This window comes from Homalodisca vitripennis, chromosome X, assembly GCF_021130785.1.
Source record: "Homalodisca vitripennis isolate AUS2020 chromosome X, UT_GWSS_2.1, whole genome shotgun sequence".
NCBI classification, from domain to species: Eukaryota; Metazoa; Arthropoda; class Insecta; order Hemiptera; family Cicadellidae; genus Homalodisca; species Homalodisca vitripennis.
In genome coordinates this window covers 144,629,269-144,644,964 of record NC_060215.1, presented here as the reverse complement: position 1 = coordinate 144,644,964, position 15,696 = coordinate 144,629,269, and the positions used below count along the sequence as shown (strand labels likewise).

The following is a 15,696-nucleotide window of genomic DNA, read 5'->3' as shown; positions in this document are numbered from 1 at the left end:
AAGCAATTTGCATGCTCAACATCTATAAATGATGATCATTTCTCTTTATGTTGTCGAAATTTAGTTTTGTAGTAATAAATTTATTGGGCTTGTCTTCTGGAGCTTTAAATAGTTTGCTACTTGTCCAATAATTTGTACATTTTAAGACTCCAACCCCAATGAGTCGAGGTTGTAGAAACCCGTGGCAAAAAGTAGTGTTTTACGGCACTTACTAAGTTACACTGTAACGAATTGAACAATTTTAAAATGCTAAGCAGTACCTAGAATTTCTTTTAACCTAGGACACTAATACAAATTTTGTTGACATTTTTTGTTCCTCAGCCAAATTGAATCAGAAACCAAAGTAAAAAGAACAAGTCAATATAAAAACTTGCGAAAATTCAATTAAACTATACAAAATATGTTTTATATTCAGGTATTTAATCTCAATTCCAAAAACCACTATTAAAATCTTGTACGTTGCGTTAGTATAGTACGAAGACATCAATTCCTAATTTATCACTCTTTCCTTTTTTACTCTACATTTCAGAAAACATCCTCATATAATGAATGCATAAACACCATTGTCAATTTAATTTTTTTCCAGAAATAGCTTTTGCTTATTGGTTGTAACAGTTGTAATCTTTTAATGAATGAAGTTTAAAACGGATGTACACTTCATCAGCCAATAAATGTTTTTGTAGAAGGTTCCGGTCGTTGAAGAGTCGCCGTGGACACTGAGGTTAGGTTGGTCTCTGTGGGTGTCCGGGCCCCTGATAGGTTTACACTAAGCCTATTTGCCGGGGACAGACGAGGTATGTTTGCCCTCTTGTCAAGCCTGCCGTGTCCTCTTCTGCTCCGTCTTGTCGGTTGACGGTTGACGGTGGTCGCTGGCCAAGCACGGCCGCGGGGGGTGTTTGTTGACCGACACCGTCACGCCGCGCCGATATTCCTGTTTTGGAAACGTTCCGCCTGTCAGTCTAGATCTCGCAGTCTCTTGGGACTAGGAAAGGTGCGGTTCGACACAAGCCTGGACCCCTCGTCTCTGAGAGAAGTCAACTTTAACGAAGACGTGTCTTTTTTAATTCCGTTGCCTACTTTTAAACCTAAACCGTCCAGGCTCTTAAAACGGGTGCTTAAGATTATAACCGTGCACGCAGATTTCAAGATGTCAGTTCGTTATCGTTTAGCAAAAACGAAGATTCCGCCTTTCCGAGGAGGTGGTACGTCTTTTCAGACACCAAGAGTAAGCACCAAAACAACTTGCTGTGGATGGCATTTCAGTTCACTAACGGTAGAAGAGATTTGATCTCTAGGTAAATGGGAGACTTTAACGGTCGGTCCATCCAGAAGGTGTCGTTCTGTTCAAGTATGTCGTCTCAGAAACTTTCCCACCTAGTCACATCCAAGTTTTCCGGTTCACACAGTGTCGAAACGTTAAGAAATTCTTGAAATATTTCAGCTACACTGTAGAGAGCTATCATTGGTGAACAGAAGTTTCGGTTTAACATCTCCTCAGGACTGACTGTTGGGAATCGGAAACTTTTATTCTAAAGTACCAATTAAATATTAGAGGAAGAGGATATATGATCACCTACTGAAGCTTTAAAATTAACAAACCCAGAACGCGTATAAGGAGTGCTTCTGGGATTTCAAAAACGTCTTTTTCTATAATGTATAACGTCTGTTATTAGAAAAAACAGTGAGTTTACTTCAAACCGGATAGATCGTAACGCATTGTCAAATCTGTAACTCACATGAAAACATGGATATTTTTTACAGCTAAAGGAAAAATATCGGGGAATATGATCGAGGTCCAATCTCGTTCTGATTAAGCATGACAATAAGGCTTCGTAAATCTAACCGAACTAGTAATAAAATAGCAGTTCAGTTTGCATTCGCGGGATTCAATAGACCCTGGATTTGCCGTGGATGTCCAATTGATTGCGCCTCTGTCGGTACGGAGCATCCAACACTGCAGTTTCCAGAGGTCCTCGCGCTCGCTCCGCGTTGGGCGCTGATTATTCCTGTGAAGGAGCCGATGTTTGTGCAGCCCGTCCTAAGTTTGTCTTTCCCATGTATACCCGCCGACACTCGCACGCGCACACACGCCTCCTTTGTCCCGGCGTGTTTGTTTGTACGCTGCTGCCCATTCATGCTTACTCCTTCCCCATTGTTGCTATATGTCGGACGCACTTTGAACTACTTCAGTTTGTGTTAGGGACAGACTCTCCTTTTCAGTGTTTTTATCGCCGGTTTGCTTTATCTGTTGTCAATAAGGTGTTGTATCATTCTGCCACTCGATTCTGTGCAGTCAAGTCAGTGCTTTACCAGTCCCTGACTCAGGAGTTACGTAATGATTAGGACTTATCGACGGATTACAACTCGAGTAGATTTGCTTTATCTAGAAGTCCGTGTTACACCGGTCCTGACTCAGGAGTTACGTAATGATTGGGACTTATCGACGGATTACAACTCGAGTAGATTTGCTTTATCTAGAAGTCCGTGTTACACCGGTCCTGACTCAAGAGTTACGTAATGATTAGGACTTATCGACGGATTCCAACTCGAGTAGATTTGCTTTATCTAGAAGTCCGTGTTACACAGGTCCTGACTCAAGAGTTACGTAATGATTAGGACTTATCGACGGATTACAACTCGAGTAGATTTGCTTTATCTGGAAGTCCGTGCTACACAGGTCCTGACTCAAGAGTTACGTAACGATTGGGACTTATCGACGGATTACAACTCGAGTAGATTTGCTTTATCTAGAAGTCCGTGTTACACCGGTCCTGACTCAAGAGTTACGTAATGGTTAGGACTTATCGACGGATTACAACTGGAGTAGATTTGTGTGTTGGCTTTATCTGAAAGTCCGTGCTACACCAGTCCTGATTCAGGAGTTACGTAATGATTGGGACTTATCGACGGATTACAACTGGAGTAGATTTGTGTGTTGGCTTTATCTGAAAGTCCGTGCTACACCAGTCCTGATTCAGGAGTTACGTAATGATTGGGACTTATCGACGGATATTATAAAAATCCAATAATTTATATTATGCGATAGCGCTTTATCTTCTTATAAATCTTTATAGTACTTTTTTATCATTGTTATAGGGAAAAATTCTAGTTCAAAAAATGTGTATGCAATTTTGGTATATCACGAACCTGTCCATGTTCGTTAGATGTTATACTTACTCTTCAGAGCTCAATCCGTTTTGAGAAATTGTTAACTGTGTCTAAGAAAGATCTTATTGACTCCTTCGATATCGTATGGATTCGTGCATCCGACAGGAACAAATCGAAATAAAGGTCCGAGTCCGTATCGGCCAGGCCCGAGAACTTGCTATCGTATATCGCCGGAAACAATTACTGAGGCTAACGAGCTTCTGGGATCTCCAGGATCAGCGGATCGACGCGTGCTGAGGCGGAGGTCCTGCAGATCACGCACATCGTCTCTCACACTCTCACAGCCTCTGGTGCAGCTGACTCGGCCTTTGAGGACCGGTTGTAGTGATTCGATCTTAAGTTTTCCCCTATGCTGATTCTCAGAACAATGCTGATTCTCAGAACAATGCTGATTCTCAGACACTTTCCTCTGCTCCAGTTGACTCGACCTTTGAGGACCGGTTGTAGTGATTCGATCTTAAGTTTTCCCCTATGCTGATTCTCAGACACTTTCCTCTGCTCCTGTTGACTCGGTTTTTAAGGACCGGTTGTAGTGATTTGATCTCGAGTTTTCTTCTACTGATTCTCAGACACTTTCCTCTGCTCCAGTTGACTCGGTGCTTAAGAACCGGTTGTAGTGATTCGATCTTCAGTTTTCCCTTTAAGAACAATGCTGATTCTCACACTCTTTTCTCTGCTCCAGTTGACTCGGTTTTTAAGGACCGGTTGTAGTGATTCGATCTTCAGTTTTCCCCTATAAGAATAATGCTGATTCTAAGACACTTCTAAATTCTTGTATTCAATACTAGTCCCATATATGGGACATGTCTCGTTTTAAAGACATAACGATCATGCAAACTCTTTTTGGGGTTTTTCGTTAAATTCGAATGCTTATCGAATATTTAAGAAACAATTTTATTTTGAGAATTTCAGCAACTAATAAAAATATTCTGGAAATAAAAAGCGTCTGGATATTTAAAAATAAGTGCGGAAAGTGATTAGGCTAACATAGTTCTCATGGGGCTAACATCAAGTTGGCGTTACTTCAGAAAAACCATTCTCAGGCATTTTGATAAAATTTAATGTTTATTGTAGGTGAATAACCCATACAAATTTATATAAGCTCATATAAACTCTAGTATTTGAGCACGACGACTGGGTAAAATATTATTTTCATTGGCATATAAAAGGAATCTTGTTGCATAATCTGTTAACGTTTATCAGAGTTTTCATCAAATATAATACAAGTGGATGTTATCAATAAATTCCATCCATTTATTTAATTTAACTGCTCATGTTCTATGAGTATGTCTAGAGTCTATGAGTATGTCTCAAACACGAATATTCGTACATTTAATTCAAAATAAACATTTAATATTTTTATTTTTTAAATCTTTTGAACTGTTCTTAGTTGGAAAATTTCATATTTAACATCGTATTTAGATTATAGATGTTAATTTAAGAAACTAAGGTAGTATGCATTAAGAATAATTTTATATAGAAAAATTACTAGGTTTTCAATATTTACAAAACAATAATTGTCTATAAGAAGTGGTTTATTTCTACTGACCGACCGAAAAATGTATTTTACTACTAATGTCAATTAAAGGAAAGTAGGGAGAACCAGTTGAACAAATGTCAAGACTAATTCTCAGAGGTAGAACATTTCCGATGTTTAATTTCAAAATTTAATTTGGATACGTTTACAACTTCGTTCAAAATCTATTCACCATTTATTTTAAGTACTTAAGACTGTAATGGTTTCATAAATTAGAGAAACTGTTAGTCCTTAAACTGTCTCCTTTGTTAATTTATGGTTCAGACCTATCTGCAGCATTTTTGAACAAGTTCAAATCTTACTTTGCCCAGAATTGAATTTAATTTCCTTTCCTAACTTTGTGGATTTTTGTATAAACATTTTTTACCTTACCGGACCATGTTAACTATATCAGATATTTGTCTTCCGATGCTCCAAGGCATAGAACACCCCCTCCCCCCCCACACTGGGGCATAGTCGGAAACGCTGTACTCTCACTTCGTGTGTTTACCGTTCAAGTGACGCATAAAATAAGTTCCACGTAAACCTTACGAGCTTTTACTAATGAACATTAGTTACGATCGCTCCCCTGCGTGTAACATTTAACGAGCATTCAAAGATAAATCAATATAAGGAGAAATCTAATTTTCCGGTGGGCTCGGAACCGACTCGCTCGATAACGGAATGGCCGCGACCGTCCTGAGCGTCGCTCTTTACTGCGGCAGCTGCCGTAAACGGTTCATAAGTGAGATAGGGTCCAAGCAGTGCATAAAAACCAAATGTACCGAGTCGGACTTCGTTAAAAAGAGACTGGGTCTGGACTCTGGAAGCGGACGGCCGCGCTGCGCCGGCGCGAGATACCCGACTGTCCCCGTAGTCTATTACAAGGGTAGCCTTTTATAGTTTTTCTGTGGTATAAATCGTATGTGAGCGCGCGTGAGTGTGAGTGTCGGTGAGCGGTGGTTGGGTTGTATTTAGGTGGCATGTCGATCTAATCTACGGCGCATTCATCAAGTCAACTCGCCGCAGTCCGACGATAACTCTCCTGCGTCCCTGTCGCCGCGGCAACCAACGTTCCCGTGCCGTGAGCCGGTCTCCGCCGCCCGAACACCTCAACACCCCCCTCCCCCCTCCCCACCACCCCCCGCTACACACCCACCGGCCGTGATTTGTGGTTCCGCCGCTGAATTTATCATTTCAGTAATAATCCGTAAACAAATTGGCCGAGGTGGTTCTTGAAGAAGACGAGTTAAAATATTGAAGGCGTCCGATTTACCGGTCCGATCGCTGGGATCGGTCCCCTTACTCGGTACTAGATCCGACGACAGAAACGTACGTATTCGAAAAATAACCATATTGAATCATGCTGCCGAATTGGTCTAGCACATATCTAGTTGCAGAGGACTGAAAAATGTTACTAAAATACAAGAAATTAAAATTGTTGAGATTGGCTATCATCTATATAACTTATAAGTTATATCATCTATATAACTATCAATACAGGGACAGACTGTAAACAGCAGTTGTTGTCCGCATTGCAAACATACTTCTGCGATATCTGAGCACAACATCAGCTATTAACACGCGTGTTATATCGGTGTTTGTGTGATACACTCTGTTCTGTTGATTATCGATATACGTAAAGTAGATTATGCCAAAGTATAAACATTTCTTTAAAATTCGGAAATTTGTTGATAAAACCGAGTTAAATTAGAAAATGTTATATCTGTGTTTGTGTGATACACTCTGTTCTGTTGATTATCGATATACGTAAAGTAGATTATGCCAAAGTATAAACATTTCTTTAAAATTCGGAAATTTGTTGATAAAACCGAGTTAAATTAGAAAATGTTATATCGGTGTTTGTGTGATACACTCTGTTCTGTTGATTATCGATATACGTAAAGTAGATTATGCCAAAGTATAAACATTTCTTTAAAATTCGGAAATTTGTTGATAAAACCGAGTTAAATTAGAAAATGTTATATCGGTGTTTGTGTGATACACTCTGTTCTGTTGATTATCGATATACGTAAAGTAGATTATGCCATAGTATAAACATTTCTTTAAAATTCGGAAATTTGTTGATAAAACCGAGTTAAATTAGAAAATGTTATATCGGTGTTTGTGTGATACACTCTGTTCTGTTGATTATCGATATACGTAAAGTAGATTATGCCATAGTATAAACATTTCTTTAAAATTCGGAAATTTGTTGATAAAACCGAGTTAAATTAGAAAATGTTATATCGGTGTTTGTGTGATACACTCTGTTCTGTTGATTATCGATATACGTAAAGTAGATTATGCCAAAGTATAAACATTTCTTTAAAATTCGGAAATTTGTTGATAAAACCGAGTTAAATTAGAAAATGTTATATCGGTGTTTGTGTGATACACTCTGTTCTGTTGATTATCGATATACGTAAAGTAGATTATGCCAAAGTATAAACATTTCTTTAAAATTCGGAAATTTGTTGATAAAACCGAGTTAAATTAGAAAATGTTATATCGGTGTTTGTGTGATACACTCTGTTCTGTTGATTATCGATATACGTAAAGTAGATTATGCCAAAGTATAAACATTTCTTTAAAATTCGGAAATTTGTTGATAAAACCGAGTTAAATTAGAAAAATGTTATATCGGTGTTTGTGTGATACACTCTGTTCTGTTGATTATCGATATACGTAAAGTAGATTATGCCAAAGTATAAACATTTCTTTAAAATTCGGAAATTTGTTGATAAAACCGAGTTAAATTAGAAAATGTTATATCGGTGTTTGTGTGATACACTCTGTTCTGTTGATTATCGATATACGTAAAGTAGATTATGCCAAAGTATAAACATTTCTTTAAAATTCGGAAATTTGTTGATAAAACCGAGTTAAATTAGAAAATGTTATATCGGTGTTTGTGTGATACACTCTGTTCTGTTGATTATCGATATACGTAAAGTAGATTATGCCAAAGTATAAACATTTCTTTAAAATTCGAAAATTTGTTGATAAAACCGAGTTAAATTAGAAATCCGATCGATTTAGTTCCGTACTTTCGGTGGAAAGTAACTAACAATTCCCCACTGCAAGATTTCATGGCGAGAAGACGAGTTATCTCGTGGGGGGACACGGAGAGGCCAGAGGTAACCTATGACCAACAACGGTCTGCCCGACTCGGTGCGGCTTGACACTGCGGCATGGCGCGGTTCAGCGTAGGCGTGCACTCCACAGATCAGCTGATTAATGCACGGCCTTCGTGATTTATTATCTCCTTCGCCATTGTTGTACAAATTATCCACAGCATATATTACAGTGAAGCAATTGTCATAACTCCGACCGATTAGTCGTTGTGAATAGAAGTGAGTGTTGTGTTACGGAAGCTTATTTCTGTCCGGCGTGTGTTGTGTCGGCCGACTTCACAGCATACATTACGGTGTGGCAATCGTCATAACTAGGACACATTAGTCGTTGTGAATAGAAGTGAGTGTTGTGTTACGGAAGCTTATTTCTGTCCGGCGTGTGTTGTGTCGGCCGACTTCACAGCATACATTACGGTGTGGCAATCGTCATAACTCGGACACATTAGTCGTTGTGAATAGAAGTGAGTGTTGTGTTACGGAAGCTTATTTCTGTCCGGCGTGTGTTGTGTCGGCCGACTTCACAGCATATATTACGGTGTGGCAATCGTCATAACTCGGACACATTAGTCGTTGTGAATAGAAGTGAGTGTTGTGTTACGGAAGCTTATTTCTGTCCGGCGTGTGTTGTGTCGGCCGACTTCACAGCATATATTACGGTGTGGCAATCGTCATAACTAGGACACATTAGTCGTTGTGAATAGAAGTGAGTGTTGTGTTACGGAAGCTTATTTCTGTCCGGCGTGTTTTGTGTCGGCCGACTTCACAGCATATATTACGGTGTGGCAATCGTCATAACTCGGACACATTAGTCGTTGTGAATAGAAGTGAGTGTTGTGTTACGGAAGCTTATTTCTGTCCGGCGTGTGTTGTGTCGGCCGACTTCACAGCTTATATTACGGTGTGGCAATCGTCATAACTCGAACACATTAGTCGTTGTGAATAGAAGTGAGTGTTGTGTTACGGAAGCTTATTTCTGTCCGGCGTGTGTTGTGTCGGCCGACTTCACAGCATACATTACGGTGTGGCAATCGTCATAACTCGGACACATTAGTCGTTGTGAATAGAAGTGAGTGTTGTGTTACGGAAGCTTATTTCTGTCCGGCGTGTGTTGTGTCGGCCGACTTCACAGCATATATTACGGTGTGGCAATCGTCATAACTCGGACACATTAGTCGTTGTGAATAGAAGTGAGTGTTGTGTTACGGAAGCTTATTTCTGTCCGGCGTGTGTTGTGTCGGCCGACTTCACAGCATACATTACGGTGTGGCAATCGTCATAACTAGGACACATTAGTCGTTGTGAATAGAAGTGAGTGTTGTGTTACGGAAGCTTATTTCTGTCCGGCGTATCTTGCTAACCGACTTCTTAAACGTTTAATCGCGATTAACAATTTTAATTTGTCTTCTTTAAAGTTCGCATTACATACATTGTTGTTTAATTGTCTTCAATGATATGTGATATTAATCTTTAGACTTATATTTTCGTTTACAGTTGGAAATTAAGTTTCCTGTACATAAATCGTTATTCAACCTTCATTAGTAATGTGTAATTTAATATTCTTGCTTCTAATTCTGTACACAGTCGATGAGTAAGTTTTCCACACGGTGGTTTAATCTACATGAATAGCTAGTCATTTTATTGTTTGTGCATTTCTAAATATATAAAGAAAATTCCATGGCGTTTTTTATTTTTATACAAAATAATAAAGTGGGTAAAAAATTTGAAGTTTAATAAGATTTCAGAAAATGTACAGAATACCAAGTACACGCAATATAAAATTCGTAAAATATCGACCTTAAGCTTCATATTTTATGAATATCGAAAATCCATGCACTTTATTATATATAAGAAGTACACGGAATACTTCAACTATTTATAAACAGGTTTTATTTGCCAGAATTTTTCTGAAACCAAACATCATGCATTTTATATTGACAGTTTACGTTGACGAGTTAACTTCGCTTGTTAAATTGAAATAGACTGTTCAAAACTGAAAACATTCTGTATGCATAATGAAACACTTATTTCTATAATAGGCCTTTTATTAAAAACTGTGTCAGAAAGTGAGAATATCGTATAAGGAATCTAGTCAGTCAATCATCCCATTGCAACATGGAAATTAAACACACTCATCTTCGCAGTATTTAGCGCTGAAACATAGTATTACAAATACAACACAATACCATTCTGCAAACAGGATGGTTTAATAATCTTATAGCATATAAAACAAGAGAAAGTAAGAAAAATAATAAAAATGCATGCGAAATAATGTCTGATAATCGCACTCCATGCTAAACTGCACACGTTGGCACACCATGCCACCAACCCGAATTAAGGCGAATTTCTTGACTGGACAACACTGGGCGTTCCTGAAGAAAACGGCATTCGTTCACGGAGAAGTTCCTTCCAGAGGGATTTGGGAATGGTAATAGTCTCTTCTTGTTCGTCCCAACTTACGTCCTCATAAGATCTTTGAATTTCGCCGGACGGGGGGTCTGAAAGCAAAGTGGCGTCCTCGAGTTATATAATGGTCAGGAACGTCCAACCAGACCCTGCGAGTTCAAGCATTCCGAACATCGGGGGTTTTGTGGACTTTAACCTCATGAAGAGGTTTCATTAGCAGGGCTATCATTATATCTACATACAGGAACAATATTGTATTAAATACAAACCCATTTTAGGGTGTTTAAGCGTTTATTATTTTAGTACCAGGACAGACAAACTGAACACTCCATAAGGGAGCGTCGTTTGTTAGTGGAGGATCATTTAAACCCTCAGAGATATTTGTATTTAACAACTGGTTCGCTAGCTCCGTGGTATAAAAATTGTCTGATGCGACGCTACTACCATAAATTTGTGCCTTGTTCTATCACTTATTGTATAAAATTCTACAGGCGAGCACAATTGTATACAATGTGCGAAATTTAGACAACGAAACTGTTAATTCCGTAGCCGTTAGCTTCTCAGCCAGGGACGGCACCATATTCCGGCTCTATATCTGGTTTACTTTGCTCTTAATACTGCATGAGTGGAACAGGACGTTATTGTATCGGAATACCATAAGCTTAAAATTAGAGCAATGCAAAAATTTCAAATTCCAACAAAACGTTTTCAATCGTTAAAGGAAGCATTTTGTGATGACAGTTTGTGATGGACCCTAATCTTTGAACAGCACTAAGATTTGTATGGTCAGAGGATGTTGATGATGATGAACGCTCCTGTCGCTCTGTGGCATCATAAATATTAATGGCAATGACAGAAAGACATTGGAATGAAGATGTTGACAAATATTTCCATGAAGATTTACAAACGAAGAAAGTTTGCATCAGAATGGTATCAACAAATCTCGTGAGCAACAAGAAACAGGAGATATCTGGTCGGACATCGTGGAGCCGTGGAGCGATTCACTGCATCATAAATTAAAGGTTTAATGAAACATGGCGTTTTCAGAACAGTCCAGAAACAAAGCGTTGATCCATACATTTGAGGACACCAAAATTCCCAGGATGAAAAACCTGATAGATCAAGTTAAAATTGAAAGCCATGCTCAAAGTGTTTGTATGTTAAGGATACCATTACGATTGAGTGGGTACTTCAGGACCATACCAAAAGTTCTACACTAGGATCCTGGCCAAACTGAGAGAAAAGGTGAAGGCAAACAGAACAAATCTGTGGAACGGTAAATCATAGATTCTGCAACAAAACAATGCGCCAGCCCACAACGCGCTTTGTGTGGAGTAGTGCTTAGTTGACAAGGGCTCTCCTGAACTTATATACCAACCTTACTCACCACCAGATCTCACCCTCGGACCTTCCACGTGTCTCAAAAAATTGAAAAGCGCATTAAAAGTACATATTTTTAATCTGCAGAAGAAAACAAGGCAAAACAGTTTTGCATGATGACTGCGATGAGGCTTCATCACAGGTTTGAATTCTGGAAAATTCGCTTGCCGTGGTGCATAACAGAAGGACAATATGTGCAAGTGGATTAAAGTTACTTTTGCAAGGAAGTGATGAACAAAATATGTTTTCAGAACAAGCTCGTTATTTAATTGTCACCCCTCGTTTATTTTTCTTTTTTTAATTTGTTGGTTGGACTGTACAACTATGCTTTGGTTTATCAAAGTAACTTCTATCTCTAGAACAAATTCAACAACAAATTATTTTAAAAATATAAAGTCTCCATTATAGTTAGTGTTATACATTTTTAATTCTTTAATATATTTCACAAAGTACTTTAAACGATTTATTTAACCTCACTGTATACAAATCAATTACAAAAAAATAAGTAATACTTTTTTGTAATTTTATATCTGAGGATAGATTATAATCTTTACCCTTCGAATACACTATATTATGTGTCTAGACAAAAAGCAGTTAGTTTTTGGTAAATATTTAACTTCTTGCAAATTAATTTTAATTACTATGTTTTAACTCAACAATACAATTTCATCAAATCTTTGTCTAAGACAGTAGGCTCAATATTTAAACTGGTTAACCTTTACCCGATAAAATCGTGACGTCATACGGTACTATTTATTTAAAAGAGTACATCTGATTATTTTATTACCTTGCTTCAAAACTATAACACAATCCAAGTTTATGAATATTGAGACAGTGCTATTTTCGTCTTTTAATTTGTTTTATAGTTTATTGAAAAAGTATTAAAAGTTTGACTGCACTGAATATTCTATTTATGTCCATTACAGTATATTTTGAGTGGAAACGACTGAATGTTGACAGGGAGAGTTTATTCAGAAGTCATTCACGCAAGGGCTACAGTTTAGCGATCCAGTTGTTTCATACAGGATATATGTCTCCGCCTAGATCATTCCCTAATTCTATTCGTCAAGATCCTCTCACAGATCAACAGCTGAACAAGTATAAAAATGATGTGTGTCGGCTGCAAACCAACAACTATAACAGACCGATGTATTTGCACACATTTTGGAGTCGAGGCTTAAATGTAAGAACAATTCGCAAATTCTGGAAACCATCTAGGAGTGAATGTACCATCGAATAGACCAGTCCCATCCTCTAAACCATCAATTAACAAGTCCCGTCTCCCTCGAACCGAAGGATGTTAGGTAGACGTCTGGAGTGAGGAAGCCCTACTGGGAAGGACTTCCGTGAGGATGTGGGATAGTTGGCTGCGGTCGGAGGGACAGAAGAGTTATCCAGCTGGACGAGCTTGTGTCGCTGCCCGCCGTGGTCGTCCTGTCCTCAGTCAGATCCTGTCCTCAGTCCCCAGAAAAAAATGTGCCCTTCTCCATTCATGTCTTTGCTTCTTCTAACAAGGAAACGACACCCTAGAAATGTTAATCCTTTTCCACAGCCTTGCTCTGTGACTAACTCGTTGAAATAACTTACATGTCCAAAACCCTCGTGATAGAATCACATTATCTTTTCGGCTTGCAAAAATTACATGCAAAATAACGTTTGTATTTTGCATATCCCAATTAGTTTACATTCTAAACCGCTGATTTATTATGTTTCAAAGTTACCAAAAAGGAAACAAAATATTGAGGGAAACGTAGGTGGACCTTTATGTTTGTATAAAGGTTGCTGTCTTTTCTAAATGCATAAGATCCCTTATTGAATAGGTCTAGTTGTTTTTTTAAAACAGCAAACAGCGTTCAGTTATATTACTTGAATTTTGGCATTACATCCTACTGCAAAAATCATTTTAAAAATGACAATGGACCTTATATTTATTTTGATTTTGCCATAAGTGGCATGCAATTTTTATTAAAATCGTACAATTATGAGAACAACTGTGACTAAAATTCCACTTGAGATACAGATCTAAGTTATTTTGCTTTCTTAGCATAACTGTTTCACCGACTGTCGGTCGGTTCATACATACATACATATAGGCAATAATGTAATGACAAAGTAGAGCCAAATACTCAAATTTTTCGTAGTATAGTTTTGGAAAATTTTAGTGATTTAGGTTTATTTTACTATCACTGGTATAAATTAATAAAACATGCTCCAATATAACATTTTGCGCAAGGTCTTTTGGAATCAATGATTCCATCATCAGGCACTTCAAAAATTTAGATTTGTTGATTCAACCAATCCGACGACCTTATTGGCTACTAAGAGTCAAGGAAGTCAATACTGACTTACTTCAGGTGTTTGGAGGAAAATGAAGTATCTGTGGGTGATAATTGAATTCCTATACCGCATTCGATGTACTACCTTATTTTCTTCAAAATAAACGGATAGAAGATCCCAAAACCGTTGTTATCCATGAAACCATCATCTATCATTATCCCTCGACATTTCCCTCTCCCAACTTTCTCCCAGAACCATGAGGAAGTCTGATGGTCTCACCTGATCTGACGCTGCAGTGGATGTGTGCCCTGCTCTCATAGTAGACCCAATCGAACCCTGCTTCGACGGCGAGCCTGGCGAGCATGCCGTACTTGGAGCGGTCCCTGTCGCTCGTGGTGATGTCCACGGCTCTGCCCTCGTAGTGGAGGCTGTCCGTAGCGTGGTGACCCTCCTCGTCCCAACCCTCGGTCACCCGCAGGCGCACCCCAGGCCACTGGTTCATCACGGAGATCGCCAAAGTGTTCAGCTTCTCTTGACACCGCTGCAACACCAGCAATGTGTAAAGTACACGGTCACTGTCACTTTGTGACATCGAGCATTTGAGATCGTCTGATGAAACGGCACCGCATCTCTGCAGCAGTAGTAGTAGGCTACAATTTACCATGGTTTCTTAGTATATATCATTAATTAAGAATAAAGATAAGCAAGTTATTAAATAATGACCTTAAAAGTAGTACAAGTACTACAGTTGTTCTCTTGGTGTTTTGCACTCCTGTCGTGATGATCTTCCTTCGCGTTTCTTTCCATGGTGATCATCCATGGTTTCTTAATAGAAAGCATCAATTAAGAATAAAGAAAAGTAAGTTATTAAATGTGCCCTTAAAGTAGCACAGGTACTATGGTAGTCCTCTTAGTGTTTTGCACTGTCATGATGATCTTCATCCGTTCCTTCCCAGACGCTTGATTAGGAGGTACGAAATTCGTGACCAACAGAGATCGCACTATCACTTATGTGGACCTATAAGTTTCACTCTATTAACAGTGTATAGTTTTATAATGGAAGTTCCTTGAGATTAACTCAAATTACGTTTTACATCCTGAGCAGGAAGCTTTGTGTAAGTATTCACAATAAACAAGCGGAATAAACAAGTCACCGGGATTTACTTCTGTGACGTCCACCGGAAACGCTTCAATGCGTGACACCGAACAATGCCGGTGAAATGAGGAGTCGCGGTAACGTGAAGGGCCCTCTGGAAGAAGACACGGTGTCCCGCGGAGCGGATAGCACGTGTAGTCGGCGGAGTCCCTCGGGCTTCAGACCGCGGCCTCAGATCGCCATTCCCGTGACAAGGCAGTCTGGGACAGATGCTGCTAACGATACCCGGTCGCGGCCTCGGGACAAAGCGGGTGTGTTTGGACCCCACCAGTCAAAATGCCCATTGTGCCCACAAATAAACCCAATTTGAAAACTCCCAGTCAATGGGGCCATCTGATTGAAAGCCTCGTTTGACACAGTTTTGGGCCGCTTTGACACAGTGGGTACCGGGATCCTGAGACTGGCCTATTGCCTTCTTTGTGCAGAATGCAATTCCACACGAGCTTTCAGAGCCTATGGTGTTTTGTGATCCTTACTTTTAATAAACGTTTTACTCGACAACGTTATTTCTGCATAATTCGGATGATACCAGTCAAACTTCATTTCCAAATTCGATCAAACTTTACTTGAGCTCTGTTTTAATGTTGCTGCTAGTAATTGTTTGAGAACCGAAGTAAGATGTATGGACCTTACATGTACCAGAAAGTAGACTTACGGCC

At 39.0% G+C, this 15,696-nt stretch overlaps 1 protein-coding gene across 1 annotated transcript in view; it reads right to left on the bottom strand.

The window, feature by feature from the left end:
- The window catches only part of LOC124369967 (sonic hedgehog protein A), a 74,240-nt gene that overhangs the window by 5,130 nt on the left and 53,414 nt on the right, over positions 1-15,696 (bottom strand). The window contains exon 2 of the mRNA XM_046828200.1: positions 14,161-14,422. Within this exon, the coding sequence (XP_046684156.1) occupies positions 14,161-14,422 (262 nt within the window). The remainder of the gene's footprint in view (positions 1-14,160; positions 14,423-15,696) is intronic.